This window comes from Bos mutus, chromosome 11 (genome assembly GCF_027580195.1).
Source record: "Bos mutus isolate GX-2022 chromosome 11, NWIPB_WYAK_1.1, whole genome shotgun sequence".
NCBI classification, from domain to species: domain Eukaryota; kingdom Metazoa; phylum Chordata; class Mammalia; order Artiodactyla; family Bovidae; genus Bos; species Bos mutus.
The window spans coordinates 84553969-84570342 of record NC_091627.1 but is presented as its reverse complement, the minus strand read 5'-3'; the positions used below and the strand labels follow the sequence as shown (position 1 = coordinate 84570342).

Here is a 16374-nt window from a genome sequence, read left to right as displayed (position 1 = left end):
TGTGTATCCATAAAGATCGAGGATTTTACACATATTATAGAGTATAAATAAAAGCAAGCTTCTAAGACTCATCATTTTTTTGTGTAAATCCAGATAAGACTCCTCTGATGAGCTTAGCATTTCCTGTTAAGGAAAAGCTTATAGGTGAGAGGAACACTAAAATTATAATTCTTTGTCTTTCTTAATTAGACTGAAGCTCACCATAGATCTTGCTGAGACAATCCAAGTAATAATTCACATTGTCAGGTCAGCAGAAATAGGCAGGGGGTGCCCAATATGACTGAAAGATTTGCTCCAATGATCTATCTGTGAAGGGAGGTACACAGTCTTCATGGGCAATATACCCTCTGAAGATGCTGAGTACAAACAACAATGAAAACAAATCCCAGAAAGATTCTTATACCACCTTTACAGATGTCATTTCAGAGGAAATATATAAATCATATTCATACCAACTGATGTGGGGCAGTAATTAATAAGTCCCATTAAATCATGGAGTAATGACATTTAGCATCTAATGAATGCCTCATCATCTTTTGATCATTAATATAGCAAAAGAATACAAAACTTGGTATCCTTGGGCTCCCGCAGCATGGTTTTCTGTCTGTGATGTGGCCTCCTGGGCATTAAGTGGCAGGAGGGTATTGCTCCTCTATTATCAGATTCCACACAACACAGCGATTAACTCTTTCAGGACCCTGAGTCCTAAGGTTTCCTCATTTTAGAAAATGTGAATCTGCCAGCTTTTCTCAATTAATACCTCTGAGTGCCCTAGAAAACAGAAGCAAGCTGAGATGTTGACTTTGGTGTATAGTATTGCTACGCTGTTGACCCTCCTAGCCCATCTAAGTTGCACAGGAGGAAAAAAAAAAAAAAAAATTCCCTTTATTTATTACTAAGGACTTTCTTTATTTAAGGACAAGAATCACCTCACAGACCAGGTGCCATTGCAAGGGCTTATTGAACACTATAGACTAGTAGAAATTCCAGGAGGCCGTCATTCCAGCGGGGGATGGAGGTGGCCGACGAAAAAGAAGTCCATCTCTGAGCAGGCTGGAGTGGGAGAAAAATCTCTGGCCATTGGTCCATCGCTCTAGTGACACTCGGTGTCTTTTCTTTCAGAAGAGGGTCTGGAGCGGACAGAGCGCTGAGAGGTTGCCGTGGGGGAGGGAGAGGGAAAGCGGGGGATGGCAGGGTGACAGAGCCGCCCAGGGGTCTGAGAGGCTGCGTTCTTCGGAGAAGGGAGAAGGGGTCTGAGAGGCTGCGTTCTTCGGAGAAGGGAGAAAGGGTCTTCGGCTTCCGCTCCAGATCGAGATTCCTGAGTTAAGTATCACCGTGCAGCCAGACCCAAATGGGATTCGCTTCTGGTTACAAAACGGGACACTGATCAACATCAACTTGGACAAGTGACAAGACTGAGTCTGATGTGGGTGGATGTCTTTTCAGGTCGTCGGAGGGGAGAGGACGGCTGAGCGCTCGTGGGTAGCTGGGGAGAAGCGTCGCGGCCAGGGCAGGGACAGAAAGGGACAAGAGCGGGGAGACAGGGACGAAGAAGAGGGAGGACGAGTTGAAGAAAAGTAGGGGCAAAGTAGGGACTGGGTGAAGGGGAGAGAGGAGGAGACAAGGGAAAAGTGAGGGCGAGGAGAGGGATTCGGAAAGGAAGAGGAGTCGCGGGAGGGCAGGGCGGAAGGATTGATCGATCAGGCGGTGTGGACAGCTAGGGGTGAGAAGGGTGGGGGGCTCCGAGAGGGAGGGGAAGGGGCTGCGGGAGCGGCGGTGAAAGCGGGGTTGGGGGCAGCGAGAAAGTGCTCGAGGCTCGGGGTGGCGCGGAGCGGCGGGCCCGGGAGGAGGCGGGCGCGCGGTCGGAGGGAGCCGAGGAGGGAGCGCGCCGGGCCGGGAGCCGGAGGCCGCGGGCGGCAGGGGGCAGGTGGGGGAGCGCGGGAGAGAGAGCGGAGCGAGCCGAGGCCAAGTGCATTGTGTCTGGCGGCGGCGCGCGGGCCCACTGGCGGCGGGGCGAGCAGCCATGGAGCCGCGGGCGCTCGTCACGGCGCTCAGCCTCGGCCTCAGCCTCTGCTCCCTGGGGCTGCTGGTCACGGCCATCTTCACCGACCACTGGTACGAGACCGACCCCCGGCGCCACAAGGAGAGCTGCGAGCGCAGCCGCGCGGGCGCCGACCCCCCGGACCAGAAGAACCGCCTGATGCCGCTGTCGCACCTGCCGCTGCGGGACTCGCCCCCACTGGGGCGCCGGCTGCTCCCGGGCGGCCCAGGGCGCGCCGACCCCGAGTCTTGGCGCTCGCTGCTGGGGCTCGGCGGGCTGGACGCCGAGTGCGGCCGGCCACTCTTTGCCACCTACTCGGGCCTCTGGAGGAAGTGCTACTTCCTGGGCATCGACCGGGACATCGACACCCTCATCCTGAAAGGTGAGCGCCGGGCGCGCCCTGCGCCCCAGGCGCCCGCTCGCGGAGCGCAGCTCGTGACTCCCCAGGGGCTCCGGTCCCCACAGCCGCCTCCCCGCCGCGTCCCCGGCACACTCTTTCGTCTTCCCCGCTGCCTCCTTTCTTTATCCGTCTCCCTTTCTTTCTCCCGTCCCTCCCTTCTCTCTGGCTCTTCTTTCCCCGACTCTTCTTTCCTCTTCATCCTCTTCCTTTCCCTCTCTTCCCTCAAGTCCCTTCAGCCCTTCACCTCTCCTTTCCTTCCTCGACCTCCTTCCTCCCCCTCTTCTCTCTCTCGTCCTTCGCTCTCTTTGTACACCTGCCCGACTTGGAATGCATGTGTCGATTGCCGCTGGCGAGGAAGGGAATCCTCAAAAAGACCCGACCTTGCCCAGCTGGACTCCTTCCCTCAAGTTGTGCTTTCCTTTTAGAAATACCTTTGGAAGAAAAGTGGTGCAAATCTCAGAAGAGGAGGAAAGGGCTTTATTCTTGTCCTGCTTTAATGTTGGTAGCAGACGGGACTGATGTGGTCATGCCAGTCTGACCGGCTAATGGGGAGCTCAGGAGGCTGGAGGAACCTTCCTCTAAACCCTGAAGTGCGGGGTTCCTTTGGGTTAGACCTCAGACGACAGTAATGCCCTGGTGGAGGCAGCTGAGTGCAGCTAGGACATCGACTGTTTTGCAGCCTTCCTCCTAATGACTGGGCACACCATCCTCAGTTCAGGGCAAGCAGAGTGGAAAGCCTGCCCAAGCGTTTTAAAGTAGAGCTTTTTGTATTTGCACACAGAGTCTCTACAGAATCACCCTCTCAGATTTTGATACCTTGTTAGGCTGTTTTGTTGCTGTTTTGTTATTTGACACTGAGTTGTAGAACATCAGTTTGCTCTTTGAAGTCTAGACGATACCTGGCTCCCATGCGTGTTGGATCCATTGAATTTATTTATTTATTTATTTTTTGTAATCTCATTCAGTGTGACAGTCCTATTGCTGAAGCTTTCTTCTAGCTGTCAGAGCTTGACCCTTATGATAAATTCTTTTTCTCTGAGACGAAAAAAACAAAAAACAAAAAACACCCTACGTTCTTCCCTGGAACTCATTATTGCAAAAGAAAAAAGAAGACGTATAAAATCGGTACATCTACATTTTTAGTAGCCATTCAGGAAAGCAAAGAAGCAGATTTGTGTTGAATTCTGGTTTGGAATGGAATTACATAGAAAGGAGGGAGTTAATAACATATTGGCCTCAGAGTCTTCTTAGTTGGCGTATTCCTCATTTCTCAAACATGTCAACTTCCTCCTTCCCATGGCTAGCTCAGCTGGGGACTGCCATCTGAAATCTGTCTGTGGTGGAAGGACTCCAGTGCTTTGGGGAGCAGGGAGCAGATACAATAACCTTCTTTTGGAAACTGCGCTTTATTCTTTCCTCTCCTACCTCACATCCAAATCTGGTTTCTCCTCATGAAGATGCTGCATAATTAATGTTGATAGTAGCAAAGTACATGAGCAAACTGTAAAAGCTCAAAGTGGAAGCTCAGTTATGGAATGCTCATTTAGGCAAGGCAGTTTTGAAAGCTAAGCAGTGAAGTCTGTCTTTGGGAATGAACAACAGAGCTGCATTTCCTTACACTCTTCCTGTGCCTAGGGTATTTGATTGCATGTAAATTGGATATGTAATAATGCCTGAAACAGCAGGGTAGAGTTCATTCAATCCAAGGGCAGGAGAGTATGCCCCTCAGGACTCTTGCACGTTCCCCACCTCCTCATCCGCCCTGGCTAGCTGAGGTGTTCAGCTCCTGGGAAGTTCAGAATCCAATAATCCTAGAGGCTGAAGGGACTTTAGACGTCATTCAGTCCAACCTCCCACCTATTGTTTGAAATCCCTTCTACATCTTTCTGGCATGGTTGTCCACCCTAGCACTTCCATAAGATGGAACTTGTGTACTAGTTCAAGAATTACAGTTTTCTCATCATAAACACAAGTTTAGATTAAAATGATCTCAGCTTTGTAATATTGATGGTGTTTAGCTAATTCCTTGTGTGGAATACTAAAGAGTTCTAGGTTGTCATCAGAAGACCTGGGCTCCATTGTTGCCCATACCACTAAATCTCAGTGTTTCCTCCAACAAGTCCAGGCCTCCTTGGTCCTCAGTTTTCTTGTTCCTTGTAGGAAGGCTCAGTATCTTTTAGGGGATTTTTTTTGTAGTTCTGAAATCTGTCATTGTTATACTAATAGCAATGTAAATTTAGCTTCCTAGGAAGTTAACGAGCTGCCATTATTAAGACATGAAGAGTTTGGAGAAATGACATTCAGTACACTGTAGGATCATAATTTGTTATTTGGGAGATGGCCAAAAGGGCCTGCAATACTTTCAATATTGCTCCCCATCTACCTTGGGCTACTTACATAACTCTTTTGGATCTCAGATTTATCATCTGTGAAATGAATGGGTGAAATGAATAGCTTTAAAATTCTGTGATTCCAAGAATAGTTTGAACAGATGATTTTTGACACCTCTATTAGGTAAACATTACTTTTGTTTTGGTATTTGATTTGGTATTTGGTATTTGTACAGGTATTTAGGAAAATTGTCAAACTCTGAATGTCACCCTTTCATTGTGATTCTAGTTTACTTTTAGCCCAGAGTGACCCTTGAAGGTCTAGATTGGACCTCCAACCAGGACCTTCAGTCAGAGTGGAGGTAAAGTTATTGATAAACCCATTAAGGACCAAGACTAGAACTCGATGCTACTGTCTTAGGCTGAGGAAGGACCAGTCCCCAACACAATTTGAATATAGATTTTCCAGCACCAAGTCCTCTTACTATATTGACTAATCCACATTTTACTATCTTGCCCACTGGGATAACATGGGAACTTACAAATGCTATAGAGATATTAAGTTTGCCCTGCATTATAGAAATAAATGCCCATCAAAACCCTGTTATTTCATCAGTTAATATTAGGAAGATTTCAGCTACACATGTGAGAGTTCTTTCGTATTTGAGTTGGTCAGTTGACTAACTGTTCCTTGTAGATCCTTCTTGCAGCTAACTCTTGTTGCTAACAAAGCTTTGCTGTTCAAAGTAAAGACAGATTCTGGTAAGTTTGCAAATTAATCATCGTCCATCCAGCAGCAGGAGGGCTAGAACAGTTAAAGAAGCCTTGTGGTAGAAACTTGAAAGAATGGGTTTAAAGAGGAGGGCCTCAGGCCCCTCTGTGCCCCTGGGAATACCACATTGGAAAGAAGCCTTTATGTATAAAAGAAAGCCAGGAAGGCAGGTGGCATGAATTCTGTACAGAGCCCAGGAAATGAGAGGAGGTGACCTAAAGATAGATTCTTTTTTTCCACCATTCACCCAATTTATTTACTTTATAAACATGTATTGAATGTCAGGTATTGTTCTATGTATAGACAATTTGACTTCCTTCGTGGCTGAGCTGGTAAAGAATCCGCCTGCAATGCAGGAGACCTGGGTTCAATCCCTGGATTGGGAAGATCCCCTGGAGAAGGGAATGGCTACCCACTTCAGAATTCTGGCCTGGAGAATTCCATGGACTGTATAGTCCCTGGGGTCGCAAAGAGTTGGACACTACTGAGTGACTTTCACTTTCACTTCAAAAAATAGAAAATACAGAAGTGAAAAAAATGGATAAAAACACCTGCCCTGATGGAGTTGCTATCAAGTACTGTAGTTATTTTCTAGTAGGTTATAGAATAACTACTTTTAGTAGGCTGTGGGATAAACACTTTGGGCAGGCTGCTAGCACTGGTAGGTAAATGACAGAAAGTACACTGCAAAGTGATGGAGAGCCGGAGCCTTCGGGTGACACCCAGGCATTCTGTTCCCAGTGCAATTCTTATGTTTAAACTACTTGATGAACAGTAAAATAGAAGGACAGATGGAAAGAGACTCAGTTGGAAACATTCTATAATGCTTCTTTCAGTTACTGAAAACACTGACTTTAATAAATAAACACTGATGAGTCTTGTGAATACATTATATGGAACTTTGGAGAAATTAATTTTGAGTAGGGATTAGTCATTGAAATGATATCAAAAGTGCCAACTGTTCTTACTAGCCTTAAGTTTAACTGAAAAAAAATTTTAATTAAAAATTTTCATTAAAAACAATCCACACTACTTTTCAAATATATGTTCCTTGTTTATGTAAACTGAATCCTAATATTATATATTGCCTGCAATAAACAAAAGGGAAATGAATGTGGTAGTGTTCTGTTTTTATGAAGTTAAGAATGATAGAATTTTAGAAATGTGAAGATTACGATTCTGTAGTCATATTGCTCACTTGTATAAATCATTTGGGATTGAATTCTTAAAACTTGAAATAGAATATGTCCTTGCGGTTTCAGAAGCATTTTTCCTTTAATGAGATAAACAGAGATATCAAAGACAGTGGGACATAAATACTTTGTCATTTTACTCTCTGCAAGAAAGAGAAAGTAGGAGGATTGGTAGGCATTTATTGGGTCTCTTCCTCACTCTGCTAATGATTTATCTGTTTTCCCTGTTGGCTTATTTTCCATGAAATTAATAGTCTGTACAGGACCCACCAAGTTCTACCTGACACAAAAATAGATTGATGATTTTCTCCAGCTCATTTGTAGACCAAAGTATCATTTGTGTTAGAATAATTATCTCCCAAGAGCAGATGTATCTGGGAAATCTGGGAGGCGAGCACTGTTTCTCCTTCCTGACCCATTAGTTTACACATTGTTCTCGGACCTTCTCTTGGACCAGAAGATGCTGCTGGCAAAGGGATTCTTCAGTTTTGGTGGTGCTAGGGATATCATTAAGACTTCCTTTTTCTCTCTCTATTTCTCAAGGCAGTGGTCTCTGAAACGGTTTTAAACCCCACTCTATGTAATTTATATTTTTTTATTTAAAAATTAGATACAGGAACTGTACTTACATGGGCTTCCCAGATGATGCAGTGGTAAAGAATCCGCCTGCCAAGGCAGGAGCTGCAGGAGACATGGGTTTGATTCCTGGGTGGGGAAAATCTCTTGGAGGAGGAAATGGCAACCTACTTCAGTATTCTTGCCGAGATAATCCAATGGACAGAGGCACCTGGCCGACTACAGTGCAAGGGGTCGCAAAGAGTCAAACATGACTGAGCATTTGAATATGCTTGCACACTCTGTTCACCTTTCACTTTCATGCATTGGAGAAGGAAATGGCAACCCACTCCGGTGTTTTTGCCTGGAGAATCCCAGGGACAAGGGAGCCTGGTGGGCTGCCATCTATGGGATCACACAGAGTCGGACACGACTGAAGTGACTTAGCAGCAGCAGCAGCAGCACACTCTGTACTGAAATATATTGGCTTGTCCAAAAATTTCATTTGTTTTTTTGTACACTTGTGTGGAAAACCAAGCAAACTTCATCATGAAACATGAATGAACACAAACTTTGAAGGGATGGGGTAATATTAATAAATAGAAAAAAAGTTTATCTATGTTCCGGGGGGTACATGAGAGGACTGCTTATGTACCGCCTGGCATATCCCCCTTTCTCTTGGAAGACTGCTTCTCTCATTGCCCATCAGCAAAGCCCGGGTTTCTCGTCTGGGCAGAAGATGGATCGTTCCTTTACTATCGTGCCTGACCTCTGTGGTGGGTCTCCCAGCACCATTGTATCACATATTCATCGTGCACAGGCGAGAGAAGAAGATGCATTTTATTTCTGTATCATTTCTGACATGAAACAGTATTACCTGCGACTTTATGATTAAACAAGTGCTAGCTCATATTACACAGCTCTTAATGACTAGATTTGTAGATTTGTGCTGCAGTGTCTTGGGGCTGAACATACCTGAGTGTGATATCCTATGCTTCAACACATTCTATTGATAACACTCCTGAAAGTTATCTTGCATAGAAATTAAATTCTCACTTGCCTCTCTGATATCAAAAAACGACATTTGCTTCTATTCTTTCCATCTGCACAGAGAAGTCACCTTTTAATAGTGATTCATAAACACAAAAGTGGATGGTGCTTTAAGTGGTTTGTGATCAAAATTGCAAGAGTCAATGACATTTGTATCTACCGTGTCTCATGGATTACATTTAGCAATGACCTTGAGGGGAACAACAGAAGAGTTTTTTGCTATGCCATAGAACATTCACATCCAATCATACTAGAGTTGCTGCGATTTTTTTTCTTAACTCCTGATTTCTCTTCAAAGCTCAGAAAGAGCCCTTAAACCCCATCAGGCAGACTACTCATAATTCCAAGTGTTCTTGATTGCAAGAGAAGATAGCTTTTGTTGGGGGAGCATCCGGGAGTTACATTTCATTGAGGGAGTAACTGAGACGCCCAGTGTCAATGGTAAATGGGAAACGATGGTGAGTGGCCACATTGAAGGAATTTAGGCTGGTCCTAGGGTTTTCCCAACAGTTACCAAGAACGAACCCTCCTTTCCTCTTTGAGTATACCTGCAGTGCAGTATACCCCAGGTAACTGAGCTGTGACCTCTGCCAGCTTACAAGCAAGCTGTAACATCAGGTTGGCAGTGTCCTTAAGCCCATCTTTCTTGTGTCCATCTTATCTTTCAGAGAGATTCCATTGTCCTTCTTTGATACTCTATTATGTGACTGACTGTCTGAGGCCTATTTTCCTGTATTATTTTCTGGTTAAAAGAGTAAAAATAATCTGATTTGGTCATCCCCTTCACTTCCCTGTCCCTTGCAGAAGCAACTGGTGAGATGGAAGGAAAAAGTTGAAAACAATTAAGCTGGAGGTTTGGCAAATAGTACAAGTAGTAAATGTGTCTCCTTTGGAGTAAAACATTAGCTCAGTAATTTGGGGGCAATTCAGACAAGATCATCTTAACCCTGTAGACTTGCTTTATGTGTAACAAATTAGTTTTTTCTACAATTTATATATATATATACACACATATATATGTATTTTAAAAACAGCATACCATTACTATTGTCTAAAGCTTTGCACAACTGGTTGTAAAGATTTTTATCAAAATAAAGGCATCTGACAGTAGAAAATGGACCTTATCTTCAAAACCTGGTAAAACTGATGCTGGTTTATTTATTTATTTTTCACTTTCTTATAGTGCTTCCCTGCAGTTAAAAGTGATTGCAGTGATTAATCTGTTTTATTGCAAGTTTTAACTAAAAGGATGTAACTGAACTTCTTGGAGCCCGAGAGAGTCCGCATCAGCCATCACGAAGCTGACAGCCTTTGTTTGCTGTAGAGTACCAGGAAACTCCAGGCTGCACTCCATCTTTCTTGTAACTCAGCCAGATAAGCTGATTGCAGACCAAACAATAATGTCATGGGGACACCCATCAGGAAATGCATTAGCAAGTGAAAAAAGGGGAACAATACACACCATATTTCAGTTTCTGTTATCTTGACTGACTGAAGACATGCTGAATTATTTCTACAACTTGCTGGATGTCCCCCAGTGTTCAGACTTTTAAGTGTTTCGTTCATGGGAAAAAAATTAATCAACTCCTTTTTCCTCTAAGGACCAAAAGGATGTTATCTGTTTCCTTCTGGTTCCACCAGGTTGTTTAATACCATACAGGTAGACAGGGAAGTGATTCCAGAAATATGTGAGAAATTTTGAATGTATAGATAATCCAGAAGGCTTTAGTGTCCCTTTAAATAGGTCCCTCAACTGTAAATCAACACTGATGCTTCCATCTGCCATGCCAGAGAACACTGACGTATATTCCTAGGGTCTTTAACTGGCAAGATTGAGAGAGTGAGGGTGGGGGTAGGGGTAGGAGGCTGTATGTGACTTGGATCTCTTTTGCCTATATTTTAGGGAATTTTTATTTGGTGTGGGGGATGTAAGCATTTGCTTCATTCAGAAATCAGTCAGCAAATGTTACTGAGTGTTGAAAAGAAATGCTTTTGAAAATAAGAGGCTGCTTAGTGAAACACGTGGGTGCTGTGTCCTTGCCCTGTGAGGTTTTGCTGTCTCTAAGGACACCCTCAGTAGTGAGGAAGAGGGTCTGAGGAGGTGGGCTGGGGCTTTTGGTTAATTTGAGTTTGAATGCCGTTCCTTATGTTCTCACAGTTTTGAAAACTCCTTACAGTAATGTTTATAGTTGTCATGGAATTTTTAGCATGGGCATCCCATTAAATGGTATTTAAGGAAGTTATCCTGAAAAACAACAGAATTGATCACTTGTCATGGAATTGAAAGATTATGAAACTGATCATCAGAGCAACAATTTGACTCAGCAGAAGATAAACTGTAGGAGAGGAGAAACTAAAAATATAATGGCCAAGGGCAGTAATGGAGTCTTTGTCAAAATTCAGTATTTGCTTCATGCCACTAATACTTAGTCACTTATTCCCGGGGGTTTGATCCTTAGCATCTAGGGATCCTTAGCATTTTAGTTTGATCCTTAGCATTTTAGGGAAACTTTGATGTTCAGACAATGAAAATGTTGGTTGAAACAAGCTAAAACTAACAAATACTAGAGAAAGAAAGAGCTAGGCTGAATTCAAGTGGCAGAAGAAGCGACAGTGACTGCCGATAAGAACGTTTCTGAAAAATATTGTCTTTTTGTTCAGTTTTTTGAAAGAAACAAAACCAAAAAGGCACAAGGAAATCGCTTACTATTCAGCAGTAGAAGATAGAATCCAGCCAGAAATGTCTGCTGAAGAAGCATCAAAGTCATGTATTTCTTTCCTTTTTTTTCTCAAGGGTTACCTTTTGTTTCTGAAAGAAACTCAAATTGGTTGGAGGAAAATGGGTAAGCACATGTTGAATTAAAGATTCATAGAGTTGAAAGGAACTTTGACTGTGATCCTCACCCAGTTTTTTTACTATGATGCCGTGAGAGAGAATTTTCTTGTGCGCTGCACACTTCTGCCCATTACATGTAATTCCTGGCACACCAGCTCTAACTCTCTGTTTTTTGCTCAGAAAGTGTTTTTAGAATGTCTGTGAAGGAGGGAATGTTGTTATCAGCAAAATCTCAAATAAGTTTTAATTTATAAAATAGACTCTAGCTTTTGCACGGGGGAGGTCCTTTCATCTTATGTAGAAGAAACTTAGAGAAAGCAGTCTGATTGGCTGTGGGAGTGGAGGCTTTATCCGGTTTGTGTATTTTTTAGGAGTGAGGCTTGTACAGGAAGCTGATGGATACAGTGAGCACGTGCACTTCAATCTCCCAAAGTCGTCCCCAGGCACCATCTCTGATTTGGAAATTGGGAACTTTATTAAGAACTCATTACCTGTTAGTCTTCTGAACCCATCCCAACACACTTGATTTGAGAAAGTTAAAAACAAAATGACAGGAGGAATCATAAAAGGTCATAGTTTTGTTTGCCCTCCAAGTGTAACAGAGTTATTGAAATAAATCTGTCTGAGAGACCCTGAGAGGCATTAAACAGAGTTTACTATTCAGTAAACCCATATACAGATGATTCTGCAGTCACATTTGAATGGGCCATGGGGGAAATTGAATGTTCCTTACTAATATGCCCCAGATTTTCATTTTGGAAATTTGTGGCATGGGTGTTTTTTAGAGCATGTTTTTATTTTTTCAATTATCACACGGTTCTTGTTTTAGCACTCTTCCTGTTCTATTTGTAGGTTAAAATGGCAGACCTATTCCTCCCCCATCCCCCGGCTAAGTATTGTCCCATATATGTAGGTTTCTGGAGTTTTTAATTCCTGAAAAGGTCAGGTATGAAACATTATAATTTTGGTTGTAAGTCTAATTTTTTAAAATGCTATTAATAAAATGCTTGATAAACATTTATCCACTTGTGTAAGGTTTACTAAAGATCTTTTAGAGCTAAATAAGAGAAAACCCAGATAAAAATGACTTAACCTACAAGAAAAATGTGTTTTCTCCCATAACAAGAAGTCCAGAGGAAGCCTGTACCTAGGCTGGTCAATTGAAGATTGAATTCTGTTGGGCTTTAGTTGTTGCAGCATGGGCAACTTTGCCTTCAGGCTTGTCTCTTCCTGGTCACCAGCAGGACTGATGGTCACTTCCTTATACAACAGTAGTTCAAAGGCTAAAGCAGGAGAGAGGCCATGCCCCTTTTCCCCTAAACATTCTTAGAATGAATGTAATGCCCCGGAAGTCTCCCAGATTTCCCACAGACACCATTGGTTAGAATTATGTCACATGACCATTCCTAAACCAATCCCCAGTGAATTGAATGGAATTAGAATGAGCCCCTTAGACCAATCAAGCTTCTCATGACAGAGGCTAAGATTTCAGTGTCCCCAGGAGGCACTTGCCTGCCTGATACCTGAACCAAGTCTGGCTACTGTTAGCTAAAGGAAGTGTGGCTGCTTTAGTGCTGCTGCAGCTTGAAATCCAGACAGTGGTCCAGTCCTACCTGCGATCGTTCCATAGGGAGAACAGGGCTGAGAGAACCCAGTTTCTTGCTGGTGCTTCCAGATTTACCACATGCCCTCTCTACAACCTACCCTGATGGGAATAGGGAAGTAAAAGAACATCTTTTTCCTCTATATCCCTAAATTCTCAGATTGTGATTGTTGTTCAGTTGCTCAGTTGTGTCCAACTCTTTGTGACCCCATGGACTGCAGCACGCCAGGCTTTCCTGTCCATCGCCATCTCCTGGAGCTTACTCAAACTCATGTCCATTGTGTTGGTGATGCCATCCAACCATCTCATCTTCTGTCATCCCCTTCTCCTCCTGCCTTCAATCTTTCCCAGCATCAGAATCTTTTCTAATGAGTCGGCTCTTCGCATCAGGTGGCCAAAGTGTTGGAGTTTCACCTTCAGCATCAGTCCTTCCAATGAATATTCAGGACTGACTTCCTTTAGGATTAATTGGTTTGATCTTCTTGCAGTCCAAGGGACTCTGAAGAGTCTTCTCCAGCACCACAGTTGGAAAGCATCATTTTTTCGGTGGTCAGTCTTCTTTATGGTCCAGCTTTCATATCCATACACGATTACTGGAAAAACCATAGCTTTGACTGTATGGACCTTTGTTGGCAAAGTGATGTCTCTGCTTTTTACTACAGTGTCTAGGTTTGTCATAGCTTTTCTTCCAAGGAGCAAATGTCTTTTAATTTCATGGCTGCAGTCACCATCTGCAGTGATTTTGGAGCCCAAGAAAATAAAGTCTGTCACTGTTTCCATTCCCCACCCCCCCCATCTATTTGTCATGAAGTAATGGGACCGGATGCCATGATCTTAGTTTTCTGAATGTTGAGTTTTAAGCCAGTTTTTCCCTCTCTTCTTTCATCTTCATCAAGAGGCTCTTTAGTTCTTCACTTTCTGCCATAAGGGTGGTGTCATCTGAATATCTGAGGTTACTGATATTTCTCCTGGCAATTTTGATGCGAGCTTGCACTTCATCCATCCCAGCATTTTGCATGATGTACTCTGCATAGAAGTTAAATAAGCAAGGTGACAGTATACAGCCTTGATGTACTCCTTTCCCTATTTGGAACCAGTCTGTTGTTCCATGTCTGGTTCTAACTGTTGTTTCTTGACCTGCATACAGGTTTCTCAGAAGGCAGATAATGTGGTCTGGTATTCCCATCTCTTTCAGAATTTTCCAGTTTGTTGTGATCCACACAGTCAAAGGCTTTAGCATAGTCAATGAAGCAGAAGTAGATGTTTTTCTGGAACTCTCTTGCTTTTTCGATGATCCAACGGATGTTGGCAATTTGATCTCTGATTCCTCTGCCTTTTCTAAATCCAGCTTGCACATCTGAAAGTTTTTAGTTCACATACTTTTGAAGCCTAGCTTGGAGAATTTTGAGCATTATTTTGCTAGCTTGTGAAATGAGAGCAATTTTGCAGTAGTTTGAACATTGTTTGGCACTGCCCTTCTTTGCGATTGGAATGAAAACTGACCTTTTCCAGTCCTGTGGCCACTGCTGAGTTTTCCAAATTTGCTGGCATATTGAGTGCAGCACTTTCACATCATCATCTTTTAGGATTTGAAATAGCTCAGCTAGAATTCTGTCACCTCCACTAGCTTTGTTAAATTCTCAGGTTGAGTTCCTGTAAATTGACTGATAAAAGACAGATGAAGAGAGAAAAACAGAAGTTAACGTGTGCATCACGCATATGGAGCCTTCAGAGATTGGTAGCTCAAAGTGGTGTTTAGAACTTAGGTTTATATGGCATCTTAATGAAAAAACAGTACATTTTTAGAGAAGTGGTAAGACAAAGGAAAAGGACTTTGAGTTTCCAGGGCTGACAGATTGTGGGAAGGCAAATATTAGGAGAGACTGGTAGTAAATCAGGGCTAGAAATTAGCAAGGATTGTTATGTAGATTCCTCTGCTACCATCTCTTCACCGATGAGAATCTAGAGTTATCCCTGGTAATTAACTTCTATCCTTGGTAGAAGAAGGAAGCAGCACCTTTATAAATTTATGTCCTGCTTTTAGGCAAGTAGGAGAAGGGCAGAGTTTTTCTTGTATCTGCTTCTTCTCGATTGCCTTCAGCTCAAAATGATTCTTATATCAGAGTGGCATATTTGGGAGCGGCATATTCTATTTTTCATGGGCATATTGAAGCACCTTGAAAGCTCTGTGCTTTGCTTTTCTAAAGGCTGGCTTGTGACTCTTTAATCTGTAGTAACCCAGGGACTGAATGGTTGTTTTTATGGTGGCTTCTTCATAATTGCACTTAACAAAATGGAATGTGAAATTTTCAGAACTGTACATTTTAGAGAATTTTGATGCACTCTTAAGATCTGATAGTGCAGTTGCTATAAATTTAATACACATTGGGTTGATGAGGTCAGTGTTGTTCAAACCTGGAAGGTCACCTAAGGAAGTGGTTGTTCAGCAACATGGAATTCTGTGTTTGGAGTGGGATGGAGGGAGAGCGTATTAAGATGAAGCTCAAGCATCTCAGCAGGAATGTTCGAGTCACAACACTCCAGGGCACTTCACCTTTCCTCATGGAATTGCTGGGTTCCTCTTGGACCTCTTATTTGAAACTGAGAGGCCTATTTATTAAAGCTTGATACCTCTTTACAGCAGGAATTACAAAGCAAGAAAACAATCTGAACTACTGCAGATGGGCTGAGCTAGCAGGATTTCAGCCCAGAAGCCTCAAAAGATGGTGTAGAGCCACAAGGTATGTGGGAGGACATATTTTAGGACCACCAGATTGCATGCCAATTTGCAGGTTCAAAAAGAAAAAAAAAAAAAAAAAACAAGTGGAGAGGCAGGAAATAAAGGAAAGCAGGAAAGAGCAAATGAACAACTATTCGGTAGATCTTTGGGGAACCAACCCTCTAAGATCTTGTTTCTTTAAATATCTATCAAGTTCATTTATCTTTCTGAAATACAATCTTACCATGCCTTTACTTTGATTAAAAATCACTGTCTGATGGATTCCCCAATAAGGTAAAAATAGACTGACCCAATTGATCCAGCAATTCCATTCCTAGCAATATATCCTAGAATGGAATATACTCTAGAATGGAAAACAGGGGCTCAAACAAAAGCTTGTACATGAATATTCATAACAGTGCTGTTCCAAATAGGCAAAAGGTGGATACAACCCAAGTGTTCATGAGCTGATGAATGGTTAAAGAAAATATGCTATATCTATATAATGGAACATTAAAAAGGAATGATGTACTGATACATGCCACAGCATGGATGAACCATGAAAATACTTTGCTCAGTGAAAGCAATCAGACACAAAAGGCAAAGTATTATATGATTCCATGAATATGAAATATCCAGAATAAGCCATAGAGATAGAAAAATAGGAGGGAAGAATGGGGAAGTGACTGATTCATAGGATTTTCTTTGGGGTGGATAGAAAAGTTCTAGAGATAGATGGTAGGAATGGTAATGTACTAAAGAACAAGATATTACATGCTTTAAAATGGCTAATGGGGTCAAAACCAAGCAAAACCAAAACAAAATCATTACATTGCTCATATCTAAAAGTCTAAACTTCTTCGAAGTTCATAAAA

At 42.7% G+C, this 16374-nt stretch overlaps 1 protein-coding gene across 1 annotated transcript in view; it reads left to right on the top strand.

The window, feature by feature from the left end:
• Positions 1-1216: 1216 nt before the first annotated feature.
• Positions 1217-16374, top strand: part of TMEM178A (transmembrane protein 178A) — a 58234-nt gene continuing 43076 nt past the window's right edge. Inside the window, exon 1 of the mRNA XM_070379692.1 lies at positions 1217-2423. Coding sequence (XP_070235793.1) covers positions 2024-2423 — 400 coding nt within the window. The 5' untranslated portion in view covers positions 1217-2023. The remainder of the gene's footprint in view (positions 2424-16374) is intronic.